This window comes from Babylonia areolata, chromosome 27, assembly GCF_041734735.1.
Source record: "Babylonia areolata isolate BAREFJ2019XMU chromosome 27, ASM4173473v1, whole genome shotgun sequence".
Lineage (NCBI taxonomy): Eukaryota > Metazoa > Mollusca > Gastropoda > Neogastropoda > Buccinidae > Babylonia > Babylonia areolata.
The window spans coordinates 826,594-846,416 of NC_134902.1; the positions used below are offsets into that span (position 1 = coordinate 826,594).

Sequence of the window (19,823 nt, forward strand, 5' to 3'; positions counted from 1 at the left end):
CCTAATCCAGGACAGCTGGTTCAGCAAAAAGGCGGTCCAATCCCCCGGCTTCCCACCACTCCTCAAGGCAGATGGGACACAGAAGCAGATTCTGGAGCGGTGGGCTGAACACTTCAACAACGTCCTTAACCGTCTTCTGCCTGTAAGTGCCTTATATTGTGTGTAGGTACATAGTAACAAAGTCTGTAAGTACATTGCCACAGAGTCCTGGTACAACAGAACAACATGACATGACCTTGTGACAACAGAATTACATGACATGGCAGGTCCATTGTCACACACTCTAAGTATATTGTCACAAAGACTGATGTGCCATATTGCTCAAACCTTATACCTCCTACTGATATAACTCTCAAAACTTCACACCCCCTACTGATATAACTCTAAACTTCACACCCCCTACTGATGTAACTGTCAAACCTCACACCCCCTACCGATATAACTGTCAAACCTCACACCTCCTACTGATATAACTGTCAAACCTCACACCCCCTACTGATATAACTCTAAACCTCACACCTCCTACTGATGTAACTGTCAAACCTCACACCCCCTACCGATATAACTGTCAAACCTCACACCTCCTACTGATGTAACTGTCAAACCTCACACCTCCTACTGATATAACTCTCAAACCTCACACCTCCTACTGATATAACTCTCAAACTTCACACCTCCTACTGATATAACTCTCAAACCTCACACCTCCTACTGATATAACTCTAAACCTCATACCTCCTTCTGATATAACTCTCAACCTCATACCTCCTACTGATATAACTCTAAACATCATACCTCCTACTGATATAACTCTTAACCTCACACCTCCTACTGATATAACTGTCAAACCTCACACCCCCTACTCATATAACTCTCAAACCTTACACCTCCTACTGATATAACTCTAAACATCATACCTCCTTCTGATATAACTGTCAACCTCATACCTCCTACTGATATAACTGTCAAACCTCACACCCCCTACTGATATAACTCTCAAACCTCACACCTCCTACTGATATAACTCTCAAACCTCACACCTCCTACTGATATAACTCTCAAACCTCATACCTCCTACTGATATAACTCTAAACATCATACCTCCTACTGATATAACTCTCAAACCTCACACCTCCTACTGATATAACTGTCAAACCTCATACCTCCTACTGATATAACTCTAAACATCATACCTCCTTCTGATATAACTCTCAACCTCATACCTCCTACTGATATAACTGTCAAACCTCACACCCCCTACTGATATAACTCTAAACATCATACCTCCTTCTGATATAACTCTAAACATCATACCTCCTTCTGATACAACTGTCAAACCTCATACCTCCTACTGATATAACTCTCAACCTCATACCTCCTTCTGATATAACTCTAAACATCATACCTCCTACTGATATAACTCTCAACCTCATACCTCCTACTGATATAACTGTCAAACCTCACACCTCCTACTGATATAACTCTAAAAATCATACCTCCTTCTGATATAACTCTAAACATCATACCTCTTTCTGATACAACTGTCAAACCTCATACCTCCTACTGATATAACTCTAAACATCATACCTCCTTCTGATATAACTCTAAACATCATACCTCCTACTGATATAACTCTCAACCTCATACCTCCTACTGATATAACTGTCAAACCTCACACCTCCTACTGATATAACTCTAAACATCATACCTCCTTCTGATATAACTCTCAAACCTCATACCTCCTACTGATATAACTCTAAACATCACACCTCCTACTGATATAACTCTAAACCTCATACCTCCTACTGATATAACTCTAAACATCATACCTCCTACTGATATAACTCTCAAACCTCACACCTCCTACTGATATAACTGTCAAACCTCACACCTCCTACTGATATAACTCTCAAACCTCACACCTCCTACTGATATAACTGTCAAACCTCATACCTCCTACTGATATAACTCTAAACATCATACATCCTACTGATATAACTCTCAACCTCATACCTCCTACTGATATAACTCTCAAACCTTACACCTCCTACTGATATAACTCTCAAACCTCAAACCTTCTACTGACATAACTCCCGTCCATCCATCTGGTCATCTTCTGCCCTCCCTCCTCTCTGACCTCAACACACACACACACACACACACACACACACACACACACACAATGGAGTGATGACCTAGACGTAACGCGTCCGCCAAGGAAGCGAGAGACTCTGAGCGCACTGGTTCAAATCCCGGTACAGTCGCCAGTATTTTCTCCCTCTCCACTAGACTTCAAGTGGAGGTCTGGATGCCAGTCATTCGGATGAGACGATAAACCGAGGTCCCGTGTGCAGCATACATTCAGTGCATGCAAAAGAACCCACGGCAACACAAGAGTTGTCCCTGGCAAAATGATGCAGAAAAATCCACTTCGATAGGAAAACACAAAAACTGTGGGCAGGAAAAAATACAACAAAAAAGGAGTGGCGCTCTCAGTGTAGCGACGCGCTATCCCTGGGGAGAGCAGCCCGAATTTCACAGAGAAATCTGTTGTGACAAAAAAAAGAGTAATACAACACAACACAACACAACACAACACAACACAACACAATACAATACAATACAATACATACACACGCGCGTGGACTTACTGACAGGAGCGCTGACTGAGCAGGGCTGTATCGCGCACTCCCACCAGCTGCTGGATTTTCTGGTTAAAGATGGCCGAACACTCCTGGTAGCAGCCACTACTTGGGTGAGCCATTACCATCAGAGCTGTAACGAACAACGTGTAATAAGCATCACCAGAGCTGTAACGAACAACGTGTAATAAGCATCACCAGAGCTGTAACGAACAACGTGTAATAAGCATCACCAGGGCTGTAACGAACAACGTGTAATAAGCATCACCAGAGCTGTAGCGAACAACGTGTAATAAGCATCACCAGAGCTGTAACGAACAACATGTAATAAGCATCACCAAAGCTGTAACGAACAACGTGTAATAAGCACCATCACAGCTGTAACGAACAACGTGTAATAAGTATCACCAAAGCTGTAACGAACAACGTGTAATAAGCATCATCACAGTTGTAACGAACAACGTGTAATAAGCATCACCAAAGCTGTAACGAACAACGTGTAATAAGCATCACCAGAGCTGTAACGAACAACGTGTAATAAGCATCACCAGGGCTGTAACGAACAACGTGTAATAAGCATCACCAGAGCTGTAACGAACAACGTGTAATAAACATCACCACAGCTGTAACGAACAACGTGTAATCACCATCATCAGAACTGTAACGAACAACGTGTAATCATCATCACCAGAGCTGTAACGAACATCGTGTAATCACCATCATCAGAACTGTAACGAACATCGTGTAATCACCATCCAGAGCTGTAACGAACATCGTGTAATCACCATCAGAGCTGTAACGAACATTGTGTTATCACCATCACCAGAGCTATATCGAACATCGTGTAGTCATCACTACAGTTGTAACGAATACTGAGTAACCATCATCAACAAAGCTGTAACGAGCAACGTGTAATCATCACCAGAGCTGCCACGAAAAGTGTGTATTGGCCAAAAACGAACAGCATGTAATTACCATCAAGACACGGTATAATACAACACTTTACAAAACAAGAAAACACGACACAACACACATTGTACAACACAACACAGCACAACATGGTACAAGAAAACACGGTACAATACAACACAGAACAGGAAAATCCATTACAGAGCAACACAGCATGGTACAACAGAACAGCGCAGCGCAACAAGATACAACACAAGACAGTGTAACAAAGCATACTGCAACAAAACACAGTACAACACAGCATGGTACAACAACACAACACAGCATGGTACAACACAGCATTGCACAACACAACACAGTACAACACAGCATGGTACAAGACAACACAGCATGGTACAACACAGCACAGTACAACACAGCATGGTACAACACAACACAGCATGGTACAACAACACAACACAGCATGGTACAACACAATACAGTAAAAACACAGCATGGCATAACACAGTACAACACACATGGTATAACACAACATGGTACAACACAACACAGAACAACACAGCATGGTACAGCACAACACAGTAAAACACAACACAACATGGCACAACACGGTACAGCACAACACAGCATGGTACAACACACAGTACAACACAATACGGTACAGAACAACATGGTACAACACAACACAGCATGGTACAACACAACACAGTACAACACACCATGGTACAACACAACACAGCATGGTACAACACAACACAGTACAACACAGCATGGTACAACACAACACAGCATGGTACAACACAACACAGTACAACACAGCATGGTACAACACAACACAGTACAACACAGCATGGTACAACACAGTGCAACACAGTACAACACTGCACTGTACAACACAACACAGCTTGGTACAACACAGTACAACACAACATGGTACATCACTGCATTCTACCACACAAAACATCATGGCACAAGGCAGCATGGTGTAACACAACTCAGCACAACACAACACAGTACAACACACCATGGTACAACACAACACAGTACAACACACCATGGTACAACACAACACACCATGGTACAACACAACACACAATGTGATACCACAGAACATGGTACAACACAACACGTTACAACAGCATAGTACAACGCAACACGCTGCAACACAGCATGGTACAACATGACACAATACAACACAGCATGACAACACAACACACCATGGTACAACATGACACAATACAACACAGCGTGGTACAACATGACACAATACAACACAGCATGGTACAACATGACACAATACAACACAGCATGGTACAACATAACACAATACAACACAGCATGGTACAACATGACAATACAACACAGCATGGTACAACATAACACAACACAACGCAGCAGGGTACAACATGACAATACAACACAGCACGGTACAACAACACAATACAACACAGCATGGTACAACAACACAATACAACACAGCACGGTACAACAACACAATACAACATAGCACGGTACAACATGACACAATACAACATAGCACGGTACAACATGACACAATACAACACAGCATGGTACAACATGACACAATACAACACAGCATGGTACAACATAACACAACACAACACAGCATGGTACAACATGACAATACAACACAGCATGGTACAACATAACACAATACAACACAGCATGGTACAACATGACACAATACAACACAGCATGGTAAAACATGACACAGCATGGTAAAACATGACACAATACAACACAGCATGGTACAACATGACACAATACAACACAGCATGGTACAACATAACACAATACAACACAGCACGGTACAACACAACACAGCATGGTACAACATGACACAATACAACACAGCATGGTACAACATAACACAGCATGGTACACGCAACACAGTACAACACAGAATGGTACAACACAACATGGTACAACACGGTATAACACAGCATGGTACAACACAACACAGCATGGTACACACAACACAGTACAACACAACACGGTACAACACTGCATTGTATAACACAACACAGCACGGAACAACAAAACACAGCATGGTACAACACACCAGCGCATAGTCCAACATACACAGAGTACAACACAGCATGGTACAACACAATACAGCATGGTACAACACAGCATGGTACAATACAACACAGCATGGTACAACACAGCATGGTACAATACAACACAGCATGGTACAACACAGCATGGTACAATACAATACAGCATGGTACAATACAACACAGCATGGTACAACACAGCATGGTACAATACAATACAGCATGGTACAATACAGCATGGTACAATACAACACAGCATGGTACAATACAATACAGCATGGTACAACACAGCATGGTACAACACAACACAGCATGGTACAACACAGCATGGTACAATACAACACAGCATGGTACAACACAGCATGGTACAACACAGCATGGTACAATACAATACAGCATGGTACAACACAGCATGGTACAATACAGCATGGTACAATACAATACAGCATGGTACAACACAGCATGGTACAATACAGCATGGTACAATACAATACAGCATGGTACAATACAATACAGCATGGTACAACACAGCATGGTACAATACAGCATGGTACAATACAATACAGCATGGTACAATACAATACAGCATGGTACAATACAATACAGCATGGTACAATACAGCATGGTACAATACAGCATGGTACAACACAGCATGGTACAATACAACACAGCATGGTACAACACAGCATGGTACAACACAGCATGGTACAATACAGCATGGTACAACACAGCATGGTACAATACAACATGGTACAACACAGCATGGTACAATACAACAGAGAATGGTACAATACAACACAGCATGGTACAATACAATACAGCATGGTACAATACAGCATGGTACAAGACAGCATGGTACAAGACAGCATGGTACAATACAGCATGGTACAATACAGCATGGTACAACACAGCATGGTACAATACAGCATGGTACAACACAACACAGCATGGTACAACACAGCATGGTACAACACAGCATGGTACAATACAGCATGGTACAACACAGCATGGTACAATACAACAGAGAATGGTACAATACAACACAGCATGGTACAATACAACATGGTACAATACAACACAGCATGGTACAATACAACATGGTACAACACAACATGGTACAACACAACACAGCATGGTACAACACAATACAGCATGGTACAACACAGCATGGTACAGTACAACACAGCATGGTACAACACAGCATGGTACAACACAATACAGCATGGTACAATACAACACAGCATGGTACAATACAATACAGCATGGTACAATACAACACAGCATGGTACAATACAATACAGCATGGTACAATACAATACAGCATGGTACAACACAGCATGGTACAGTACAACACAGCATGGTACAACACAGCATGGTACAACACAATACAGCATGGTACAACACAACACAGCATGGTACAATACAATACAGCATGGTACAACACAGCATGGTACAATACAACACAGCATGGTACAACACAGCATGGTACAACACAGCATGGTACAACACAATACAGCATGGTACAATACAATACAGCATGGTACAATACAATACAGCATGGTACAATACAGCATGGTACAACACAGCATGGTACAATACAATACAGCATGGTACAACACAGCATGGTACAACACAACATGGTACAATACAACACAGCATGGTACAATACAACACAGCATGGTACAATACAATACAGCATGGTACAACACAGCATGGTACAGTACAACACAGCATGGTACAACACAACATGGTACAATACAACACAGCATGGTACAATACAATACAGCATGGTACAACACAACATGGTACAGTACAACACAGCATGGTACAACACAACATGGTACAGTACAACACAGCATGGTACAACACAACATGGTACAGTACAACACAGCATGGTACAACACAACATGGTACAGTACAACACAGCATGGTACAACACAACATGGTACAATACAGCATGGTACAACACAGCATGGTACAATACAACATGGTACAACACAGCATGGTACAATACAACATGGTACAACACAGCATGGTACAACACAGCATGGTACAATACAACACAGCATGGTACAACACAGCATGGTACAACACAACATGGTACAATACAACACAGCATGGTACAATACAACACAACATGGTACAATACAGCATGGTACAACACAGCATGGTACAATACAACATGGTACAACACAGCATGGTACAATACAACAGAGAATGGTACAATACAACACAGCATGGTACAATACAGAATGGTACAATACAACACAGCATGGTACAATACAGAATGGTACAATACAACACAGCATGGTACAATACAACAGAGAATGGTACAACACAGCATGGTACAACACAGCATGGTACAATACAACACAGCATGGTACAACACAGCATGGTACAACACAGCATGGTACAACACAATACAGCATGGTACAACACAACATGGTACAATACAACACAGCATGGTACAACACAGCATGGTACAATACAACACAGCATGGTACAATACAGCATGGTACAACACAATACAGCATGGTACAATACAACACAGCATGGTACAATACAACACAGCATGGTACAATACAACACAGCATGGTACAATACAGCATGGTACAATACAACACAGCATGGTACAACACAACACAGCATGGTACAAACACAGCATGGTACAATAACAGCATGGTACAATACAGCATGGTACAATACAACACAGCATGGTACAAACACAGCATGGTACAACACAGCATGGTACAACACACACGCATGGTACAATACAATACAGCATGGTACAACACAGCATGGTACAACACAGCATGGTACAGTACAACACAGCATGGTACAACACAGCATGGTACAACACAGCATGGTACAACACAGCATGGTACAGTACAAACAGCATGCACAACAGCAAGACAACATACACTCATCCAAACAGATGTTTACTGACCTGGTGACAAACCAGAACAGCATGGTACATTACAGCAGTGACAGTAAATCACGGTACAATACAAGGAATGGTACAACACAGCATGGTACAACACAGCATGGTACAATACAACACAGCATGGTACAACACAGCATGGTACAACACAGCATGGTACAATACAGCATGGTACAACACAACACAGCATGGTACAACACAACACAGCATGGTACAATACAGCATGGTACAACACAACACAGCATGGTACAACACAATACAGCATGGTACAACACAGCATGGTACAATACAGCATGGTACAATACAGCATGGTACAATACAACACAGCATGGTACAACACAGCATGGTACAACACAGCATGGTACAACACAACACAGCATGGTACAATACAATACAGCATGGTACAACACAGCATGGTACAATACAACACAGCATGGTACAGTACAACACAGCATGGTACAGTACAACACAGCATGCACAACAGCCCACGACAACATAACTCCTCCAAAAGACGTTTGACTGACCGGTGAGCAAAACCAGAACAGCCATGGTGTTCAGTCAGTGAGGGCCAGGAAGGAATCAACGTCAGTTTCTGAAACACAACAACAATCCGTGAGTCAAGATCAAAAAACAAAACATCCGATGAATCAGAAACAAAATACAGTCGAGAACAAGAAACAAAACAACATCCGAAGTATTAGAAAGAAAACATCTGACAAGGCAAGAATCAGACAGTAAACAACATCGGACGATTCACCAATACGAAACAGTACTTTGTCACGCTGTCATGAAGTATCAGCTGATCAATGACAGATAGATGACACCTGTGGAAACAGACCGAACACAACAGGTTGATGACGACATGATTCCACCCATCCTGATTTCATCGAATGTGAGCCAGGCCATTTTGGGGCGCGATAGCTGGGTTTTAAAGCGTTGGACTTTCAATCTGTGGGTCCCAGGTTCCAATCTCGGTAACGGCGCCTGGTGGGTATAAGGTGATTTTTCCGATCTCCCAGGTCAGCATATGTGCAGACCTGCTGGTGCCTGATACTCCTTCGTGGGAGCACACACGAAGATCAAATTCGCACCCTGTACTCCATATCGGCGCTCGGTAGGTTATGGAAACAACAATATACCAAGCAGCATGTAGCTCCACAAAAAGCGACAAAGGCTGCCTACATGGCAGGGTAAATATACAGTCATACACTTAAATTATTACATGTGTGTGTGTGTGTGTGTGTGTGTGTGTGTGTGTGTGTGTCGCTCTGTAAGAAAACGGACACCCAACCCAGCCTTAACGCCCAGACAACAAACAGACGACAACAAAATAAAGTTAAATAAAAATTTATTCAGAACATGGTGCAAACAATACACAGAGCTGAATGACGACAGAAAACAACAAAACACAGACATGTAATTCAGTTTGTTCATCAGTGAAGGCAGGAAATGACACAAAACATGGTGTTCGTCCTTTGGATTCCAAGATGACCATGGCTTCAAAAACTCAGATATAAGATTGGTGGCTGTGGGTCTGGAGGTGACTGATGAGGCCAATCCGGGCCCTGAAGGCTCTCACTTTTGTCCAACACAAGTGAGTGGGTGCTGTCGTGGCAGTGGATGCTGCTTGGGCCCTGCGCACAGCACGTTTCCGTTGCGCCTTGGTGATGCGCCTGGCTTCAGCTGCACGGGCTCCTGTGGTGATCTTGTTGCGCCAAGCTGGACGGTCCAGATCAAGTGTCTTCCACGTGTTGATGTCGATGCCCAGGTCTTTGAGGGACGCTTTGAGGCAGTCTTTGTAGCGTTTTTTCTGCCCTCAAACTGAGCGTTTGTTCTGACAGTTCTCCGTACAGCAGCTGCTTAGGCATTCTGACCACATGTACAGCCCACCTGGCTTGGGCTTTCCGCAGGAGGGTGTAGACGCTGCAGAGGTCAGCTCGTTACAGGACTTCCGTGTCGGGGACTTTGTCCTGCCACCTGATGAGGAATCTGCGGAGACAGCTCCGGTGGAAGCGATTGAGCTGTGTGGCATGTGTGCTGTAGACAGCCCAGGTCTCGCTGGGGTAAAGGACCACTGCACAGCAGACCTTCAGCTTGGTGGTAGCGCTGATTCCTCTCCGCTCCCAGACGTTCTCACGAACTTTTCTTTTTGCGTTAGCAAGGGCATCTTCCTTGGCTCGTACGTGGGGTCGTGATGATGCACTCTGATCAGTTGATTTTTCAGGATTATCAGTGCATCTATTTCTTCATCATTCTCATCGAACCAGTCTTGGTTATTCGGGTTTCTGGTACGAGATGTTGGAGGGCAGTAGTGTAGACAGCGTCATGAAGGACATCCACTGTTCCTCAACACTGATCCCGTCTTCCTGTGGTGTGTCTGGCAGTCTGCCTTCAAGGTCGTCAGCGAGTTCTTCTGCAACCTTGCTGCTTTTCAGCTTGGAGACATTCGGCCTGTTTGCAGTCTTCTGACTTTGGGGTCTTCTCATCAGCAGAATGCGAAGCCTGAACCTGGACAGAATGAGGCGGTGGTCAGTCCAGCAGTCAGCACCACACATGACTCTCGTCACCCTGAGGTCCAGCCTGTCCCTCTTCCTGGTGATGACATAGTCTATAAGATGCCAATGCCTCAAGCGAGGGTGCATCCATGACGTCTTCTTACGGGTGGGTAGGCGGAACAGGGTGTTGGTGATGACAAGGTCATGTGTGGCACACGTCTTGAGGAGCAGAAGGCTGTTGCTGTAACACTTGCCAGTGTCATGTCTTCCAGTGATCCCTTCCCACGTTTGGTAGTCTGTCCCTACTCTGGCATTGAAGTCCATGAGAAAAATGAGCTTCTCTGACTGTGGGACTGCTGAAATGAGGGCGTCGAGTTAATAGAACTTGCCTTTAAAGTCATCTGGGTTGGTCAATGTGGGAGCGTAGGCACTAATCAGCGTTGCACTCTTTTTGTTTGAAAGTGTAAGTGTCACCAGGCGGTTGTTGATACCTTCTGGAAGCTTCTCAAGGCTTAAGCGCGCTGGGTTAAGCTGCTGGTCAGGCATCTGCTTGGCAGATGTGGTGTAGCGTATATGGTGTAGCGTGTACTGTGACGCCTTCAAAAACTGTACTGACTGCCTCCCTGACTTTCCATTTTCTGCCAGTCTTCAGCTTGGGTTGGTTGGATCTCACAATACTGTCTCCTGAGTCTTCGGGCATGCTGAGAAGTCTTGCCTTCTCTACCTTGTATTCTTCGACAGGGGACTTCAGAGGTAGCCTCAGCTTTGCTTGGCGACAGTAGAGTGCATGTCAGTGAGACCAGGTGGGACACCAAGCCATTTGCGTGTGTACATGTTGATCTTTGCCTCAATCGACTCGACTGTGCAACAGCTGATGTATCAACACTTTGTATTTGCCAGGAAGGCCACACTGGTCTATGGTATGCAGGCCTTCTTCTGCTGACTGCTTGGTTTCCTTTCCTCTTTTTGTGTCTTTCAGGGACTCGTCATACCATCTTCCAAGGCTCTTGACTGGTTCATCTGACACCGTTGGAATGGCTTGGTTGGCTACAGTGAATGTGACTGTTTCAGCCACTTTTCCTTTATGCAGTGAGAGACTCCGTGATTTCTTTGGTTTCAAGTTCATCCTAGCTGCGGCAACTAGCTCGTCCAATCACTTCAAAATTTCACGGGTGTCATCCTCTTTTGTTGAAAGGACTGTTGTGGCCTCCATGAAGGCTTTAAAAGAGTATATCTGGTATCCATTGCCGAGGTCGGCTCGATCCGTGCCCTTCATTGTGGGCTTCAAGATCACTTCCATTGCCATTTCTCGTTTTCCGAGATGAACCAAACCCTTGAAATCTTGTGGTTTCTTGCTTTGCAGGTCGGAATATGTTTTCCCGAGATGCTGTTCAAGTATTTCTTTGTCCACTGTGAGTGTCCCCGATCTGGGCTGCTCGAACAGTTTCCTGGCGAACTGAAAGAGGGTCTTGAAAGAAGCAGTCTTGTGTCTCCATAGGTGGCTAACTTGTGTTCCAAGGTGCTCTTTCCTATCAGCGCATCAAGTTTTTGGACTATTTTCTGGTCTAACTCTTCCCATTCCGTTTTTGCACTTGCAGGTGGCAAGTTTAGTTTCTGGCGTTTGGCTTTAAGATCTTGTACAAATGATTCGTCTGAATTATCAGAGCGGATGTCCTTAGCATTGTGGTTTGAATCCTGGCCTTGGTTTTCCGACGTCTTTTCTGCTGGTGCAGTGCGCTGCTGAGCATTGTTCAGTCCATCACTACACAATCTGTCTGTCTGTCTGTCGAGCCCTACTCTCCATCCCATGTTGTTCTTCACCCAGTCCCTACAGCCAGCACGTGTGGTGAAAGAGGTGTAAGACGACAAAAAATGGTAATTAGGGGGAAAGGGGGTTAGGGGGAAGGGGGGTATGAATGTGGTATGGAAGTGGTGGCAAAGTGTGTGTGTGTGTGTGTGTGTGTGTGTGTGTGTGTGCTTGAGCAAGCAGGCGATCAACCCGTGGTCAAGGTTGTATGGGGCGGAGACTGGTGCAGAGGATGTCAGTCAGTGACTGATTGGGGAAGATAAGATAAGATAAGAATAACTTTATTATCTCCAACTGGAGAAATTTGGTCAGGTGCATTATCACAACATAGACAAGTAAACAACATGGGGACCATAACTGTAAAAGCCAACAACAGCCCCTACAAATATTACGAAGATACAAATGTAAAAAATATCACATACATCGTTTCATACATACATCCACACACTGCAGGTAATAACCAGTATTCTTAATGTAAAAACAGAAAGAATTAAGAAACATTATTTGAATATAATTATAAACATAGCCTACTATACTGCAGGGAAGGAGGAACAGGGTGGTACACTCTCTGATTGACAAGAATGGGGGTAGGGAGGGGGGTGGAGGAGGAAGAGAGGGTGGACAGGAGTGGGTAGGAGGGAGGAGGGGTGGACGGGAGGGAGGGGGGCAGGGGAGTGGACAGGAAAAGGAGGGGTGGGGGAGGGGGAGGGTGGGAGTCAGGGGGTGGACGGGGGGAGGGGGAGGGTGGGGAGTCACGGGGTGGACGGGGGGAGGGGGAGGGTGGGAGTCACGGGGTGGACGGGGGGAGGGGGAGGGTGGGAGTCACGGGGTGGACGGGTGAGGCAGATGAGGGTGTAGATATGAGCATGACACCCGTCCACAGTGGACTGTCCTATGTCCTAACTGGACAGTCCCGGAAAAGAGAAGTGTAGACGGGAGAGGTCAGGTAGACATCCACCTGGTCAGACATGGGGTCACACATCTCAAAGTGACCAGCACAAGGCAGTGCTGAGAACGATCATATCATATCATATCATATCATATCATATCATATCATAGTGCAGGTTGTGAACAATGGTCTGACAGTACTCCATATCCGGGAACGAAAAGTGCAGTTTGTGACGACTGTATACCAGAACATGAGGCAGAGAGGGGAGAAGGGGGGAAGAAGTGGAGGGGGAAATCCCGGCATTCAGTGGGAGGACAACTGTGGGGAAGTGAATGTAGACATTGCTGTAAATCCCGGCATACAGTGTACCAGACCTGCAGCTTTGCACATTCACACACACACACACACACACACACACACACACACACACAGGCCGAAGAGAGGGCAGAAGACTATGCAAGACCCCAATTTACATCACCGCCCCTCTCCGTGCCCCCAGCCCCTCTCCGTGCCCCTATCCGTGCCCCCAGCCCCTCTCCGTGCCCCCAGCCCCCCTCCGTGCCCCTATCCGTGCCCCCCTTGTGCCCCCAGTCCCCCTCCGTGCCCCCAGTCCCGCTCCGTGCCCCCCTCCGTGCCCCCAGTCCCTCTCCGTGCCCCCCCCCGTGCCCCCAGTCCCTCTCCGTGCCCCCAGTCCCTCTCCGTGCCCCCCTCCGTGCCCCCAGTCCCCCTCCGTGCCCCCAGTCCCCCTCCGTGCCCCGCTCCGTGCCCCCAGTCCCTCTCCGTGCCCCTCTCCGTGCCCCCAGTCCCTCTCCGTGCCCCCAGCCCCCCTCCGTGCCCCTCTCCGTGCCCCCAGCCCCCCTCCGTGCCCCTCTCCGTGCCCCCCTCCGTGCCCCTCTCCGTGCCCCCAGCCCCTCTCCGTGCCCCCAGTCCCCCTCCGTGCCCCCAGCCCCCCTCCGTGCCCCCAGTCCCCCTCCGTGCCCCCCTCCGTGCCCCCAGCCCCTCTCCGTGCCCCCCTCCGTGCCCCCAGTCCCCCTCCGTGCCCCCAGCACCTCTCCATGCCCCTCTCCGTGCCCCCAGCCCCCCTCCGTGCCCCCAGTCCCCCTCCGTGCCCCCAGCACCTCTCCGTGCCCCCCTCCGTGCCCCTCTCCGTGCCCCCAGTCCCCCTCCGTGCCCCTCTCCGTGCCCCCAGCCCCTCTCCGTGACCCCAGCCCCCCTCCGTGCCCCCAGCCCCCCTCCGTGCCCCCAGCCCCCCTCCGTGCCCCAAGCCCCTCTCCGTGCCCCAAGCCCCTCTCCGTGCCCCCAGCCCCCCTCCGTGCCCCCAGCCCCTCTCCGTGCCCCCAGCCCCTCTCCGTGCCCCCCTCCGTGCCCCCACCTCCCAACAAATCCACCAGCTAGTCACACAGAGGCAAGGGGCAGGTGATGCCTGTGACAGGATCATGACCACACCCCTTTCTCAACACTGACAGCTCGTGACGCGCATCCTTGTGACGATCACGGGAACTTGACCACGCCCCTTTTCTCAACACTGACAGCGCGTGATGTGTGTGTTCGTGACTCGCCCCCACTGACAACTACGTCACTTCCGTGTCCTGGGGTGATGGATGACGGAGGCAGTGACGACAGCGGAAACAATGGGAAGAACAAACAGTGAACACAGAGTTGTACACAGACAAAACCGTTGTTGAATCATGTGCCTTGTGTGTTACCAACACTATGGCTTTTTGAGAAACAGACTATTCCATCCTGTGCTGTTCTATTCAAACAGATTGAAGATCTACACAGAGACGCTGTCCAGATACACCAGGGTTCACATAAATGCTTTCCACGTACATCTGGATTTACACAGACACTATGCAGGTAAACATGAATCTACACAGAGGTGCTACCCACGGCTCCACCAAATGACTGAACACAGGACGAAAACAGTGTTGGAACAACTCTTTACACGAAGCTAATTTACAATAAAAAATAAAAATTAAAAAAAGAAAAAAGTTAGAGCGGTGTGTGTGTGTGAATTCATGCGTGCGTGCTGTCATTGCTGTTGCTGTTGGAGCACGTGATATGATTGTATAATGTGTGAATGTGTTTCACAAAATGCAGGAAGGGTGTGTACAGAAAACAAGAGGGCATATGCTGGCACACAAATGAAGAAAGTAATTGGCACAGAAACTGAAAGTCAAGATTTGACGCAGAACGCTGGAAGCACAGATTTGACGCAGAAAGCACAGATCTGACGAAGCGGCACATAAAATATTTGACGCAGAAAGCTTGAATCACAGATTTAAAGCAGAAAGGTCAGATTTGTTTCAGAAACCTTGAAGCACCGATTTAAAGCAGAAAGGTCAGAATTTGTGCAGAAAGCTTGAATCACATATTTAAAGCAGAAAGGTCAGATTTTATGCAGAAAGCTTGAAGCACATATTTAAAGCAGAAAGGTAAGATTTTATGCAGAAAGCTTGAAGCACAGGTTTAAAGCAAAAAGGTCAGATTTGATGCAGAAAGCTTGATTCATAGGTTTGATGCAGAAAGCAGAGATTTGACACAGAAAGCAGAAGGGATAGATCTGACGTATAAATCAGGAAAGAAAGATGTTAGCTAAGTCGGCAGGATGGAAAGAATTTGGCAAAACAAGACAGATTCTGGCAGAGATAACAGGAAGGACAGGTTTTGGCACATACATGAAAGACAGATTTTGGCACGGACAATAGGAAAGACAGATTTTGGCGCGGACAATAGGAAGGACAGATTTTGTATTTTGGCAGACAACCTGAACGACAGATTTTGGCACAGTAAGCAGAAGGAACATATATCGGGTGTCCCCCAAAAAAGTGAACCGCTTTTTGACAAGTATTTTCTCAGTGATAGAGAAACCGAATTCATTGAAAATATTCACACAGTAACCTTAGGGTATCATCAACAAGTCTGCAAAATATCTAAAAGTTTGGATGCAAATTATGCGAGTATTGTCAAATTCAAAACTGCATGTCAAAAAATCCAATATAAGAGCTGTGCAATGTGACCTTCATCATGTTCATGCCAGCTGCCAGGTGTTGGCATCTGTCAATCAGTGTCAGTCTAAAACTAGTCTGTGTGGGTGTCAAGTCTATTGGGGGTTTTTATTGTCGTCTGTATCCAAAATCAGTTCTGTCCAAAGTTTCAGTTTGGAAGGATCAACCATGCCTTTAAGTGAAAGTGATAAGGTTACCATTGAAAACTGTTTCAAGGAGAAAGGCTGGGGTGGAAGAAGGATAGTAAAGGAATTTCCAGGCAAGAGGTGGAGTCATGTCACTGTAAATAGTCTTGTCGCTAAAATACGCACTACGGGGCCAGTAGCACGTAAAATTGGCAGCGGGAGACCCAAGACGTCATGTTCAGAGGAGAACAAGGACCGTGTTGAGGAACTCATTCCATCTTCTGTGCAAAGAATGGCGAAAGAAGTGGAGCTGAAGCCCTTCAAGGGGATACGGGTATCAAGGAGGGACCAAAATGTTAGAGGGAAAAGAAAAACTCGCTACCGTAACTTGAATGACCGCTACTCGGCCACTGATGTGAAAAGGATCATTTTCACAGACGAGAAAGACTTTACGTTAGAGACAGCTAAAAATCGCCAAAACGATCGCGTTTATGGGAAACGGAAACGAGAAATTCAGCCATCTCGCCTCTGTCATGAGAATTCTAGATTTTCAAAAATTAATTGGAGTATCCTGGAAAGGAAAAACAAACATTTATTTTATTGACACTGATAGAGCCAAGGTTAATAGTGAAAGCTACATTCAGTTACTGGATGACAATCTTCTCCCGGATTGTAGGCGTCTTTATCCTAGAAACAATTACGTGTTTCAGCAAGATGGGGCTCCTTCACACACAAGTAGGGTAAACCAGGCCCATCTGGAGGAGGCTACACCAGAATTCATCAAGAAGGATGAATGGCCTCCACAAAGTCCTGACTGTAACCCAATGGATTATGCCCTATGGGACTCTCTGAAGGAGAAAGTTTACCGGGGAGTGAGAGACAAATCGACCGAGCAGGCGTTAAAGGACAGGATAATTATGTCATCGGAGGAGATATCGGTGGAAGAAATACGTAAAAGCATTTCTGCTTGGAAGAAACGGTTTCGTTTAGTCGTGGAGGAAGATGGAGGCCACATTGAGCATAAACTGAAATAAGTGAGTTTTCCTCTGATATTGGACTTTTTGACATGCAGTTTTGAATTTGACAATACTCGCGTAATTTGCGGCCGAACGTTTAGATATTTTGCAGACTTGTTGATAATGCCCTAAGGTTACTGTGTGAAAATTTTTAATGAATTCGGTTTCTCTATCACTGAGAAAATACTTGTCAAAAAGCGGTTCACTTTTCGGGGGACACCCGATATGTATTTAAAGTCAGCATGAGACAGGATGGTTTTTTTGTGTGTGTTTGTCAGTGTAGTACAGTGTGTGTGGTAGTGCCTGCATGCATATGAGACAGAGACACAGAGACAGACAGACAGACTCCAGACATTTATAGAAATTGAAACAATGTATAAAAGGTAGCATTCACCTGTTGTAAATGTGAAATGTTTTTTCAAATGCAGTCCCGTCCACAGCACTCTTCACTGTCGGAAAGCTATTTATAGCGCCACATCATCACCAGTTCAACACTTCAAAACTGTTAACAGTGCACAGAGCTCAGCCTCACAGCATCCACTTCGATAGAAGTTCAACAGAAATATCTGCAGTATATTCTTTTAAAAAAAATTAGAACAGACTTTTCCAGTAAACACTTCAACAGACGTTCTGCTGCCGATTTCGTTTCCCACACCAGACTCTTACATCACCTCCGCTCAAACAAATGTTCCAGATGAGTCTGTACAGCTGTGTGCAGGGAAGGCAGTGAAGGTAGTCCAGGGGAAATGTCTGTGCACACTGAAGAGCAGAGGTCTGACGCGGCTAGGTGTGTCGGGGTCTGGCTAATTAACAGAAGGGAGGACACCGTGACTCCCCGCTGACAGACACGAGACAAGGGCTCGGGGATAACATATGACACACAGGAGACAGGGAGGGGGGAGGGGGGCTGCTCCACGGGGGGCGGGGCGTGGTGGGTGGGCGCTGAGCTGGAGGGAAGGAGGAAAGGAAGATGGACGGGGGACAGCAGACAGACAGAGGCAGCGACAGCTTTGGGTTATTGAAGACATTCACACTCACTGTGATGCTTGGTTTACGTTAGGCGATTGCCGTGTGTGACAGAAAGACCGGCAGACAGACACTGAGACAGAGAGAGAGACAGAGAGAGGGAGAGAGAGAGAGACAGAGAGGGAGAGAGACAGTGAAAGGGAGTGACAGAGAGACAGACGGAGAGAGGGAGTGAGAAAGAGACAGAGAGGGAGACAGACAGACAGAGGGAGTTAGAGACACAGAGAGGGAGAGACAGGGAGAACGCAAGAACGCAAGAATTTTAATGTAAGGTCACCGACCTGTATACATTTTGGGTGCACATGTTGCACACACAGCTTAACTAAAATAAAATAGGAAGAACGAAAACAATCCACATAATACACAGTGAGCTCACTGAGAACAAGTAAACTAAATGAAAAGCACAAGGCTGATATGTCTGTTTAGGGCTGAAAGTACTCTTCTCTCAGTCTTAATGCATAAAAAACAAACATTGCAACATCTCTGGTCACATTACAACTTTCGTTTTGCAGCAGAAATGATAATGACAGATTTCTAATATGTTGAATATGCTTGAGCAAATATTTCCTTCTAATATCATCATATAATGGACAAGCTGTTAGTACATGTAGTTCGTTCTCTATTCTACCACCACATGGGCAGTTTTTCAAAACATCACAATAACGCTGATTTATTTTTAGTTCATTTATACCAAAACGGAACTTAATGAAAGCCGATCTAAATTTACTGATGGTAAGATCAGATAAGTATTTTTCAGGTTGTAATAAGGATTTGAATGACCTATATGTTTCATAACGATTACTTCCGTTGAGTTTGCTTGCCCAATCCTGTTTAAAGCCATCTATCATGCGTTGTTTGAATATTTTAAGAAAAAACATTTACATCCC

The 19,823-nt window shown here is 45.7% G+C and overlaps 1 protein-coding gene across 2 annotated transcripts in view; it reads right to left on the reverse strand.

Annotated features, from left to right (window-relative positions):
* Positions 1-18,670, reverse strand: part of LOC143301319 (uncharacterized) — a 122,945-nt gene extending 104,275 nt beyond the window's left edge. For both annotated transcript variants that reach the window (XR_013057766.1, XM_076615526.1), the window contains exons 1-3: positions 18,305-18,670; positions 9,095-9,162; positions 2,652-2,775 (exon numbers count right to left, since the gene is read on the reverse strand). Coding sequence is in view for 1 of the 2 variants with exons in the window: in XM_076615526.1 (XP_076471641.1) it covers positions 2,652-2,775; positions 9,095-9,119 (149 nt within the window). In the remaining variant the exon portion in view is untranslated. The remainder of the gene's footprint in view (positions 1-2,651; positions 2,776-9,094; positions 9,163-18,304) is intronic.
* Between the last annotated feature and the right edge of the window lie 1,153 nt (positions 18,671-19,823).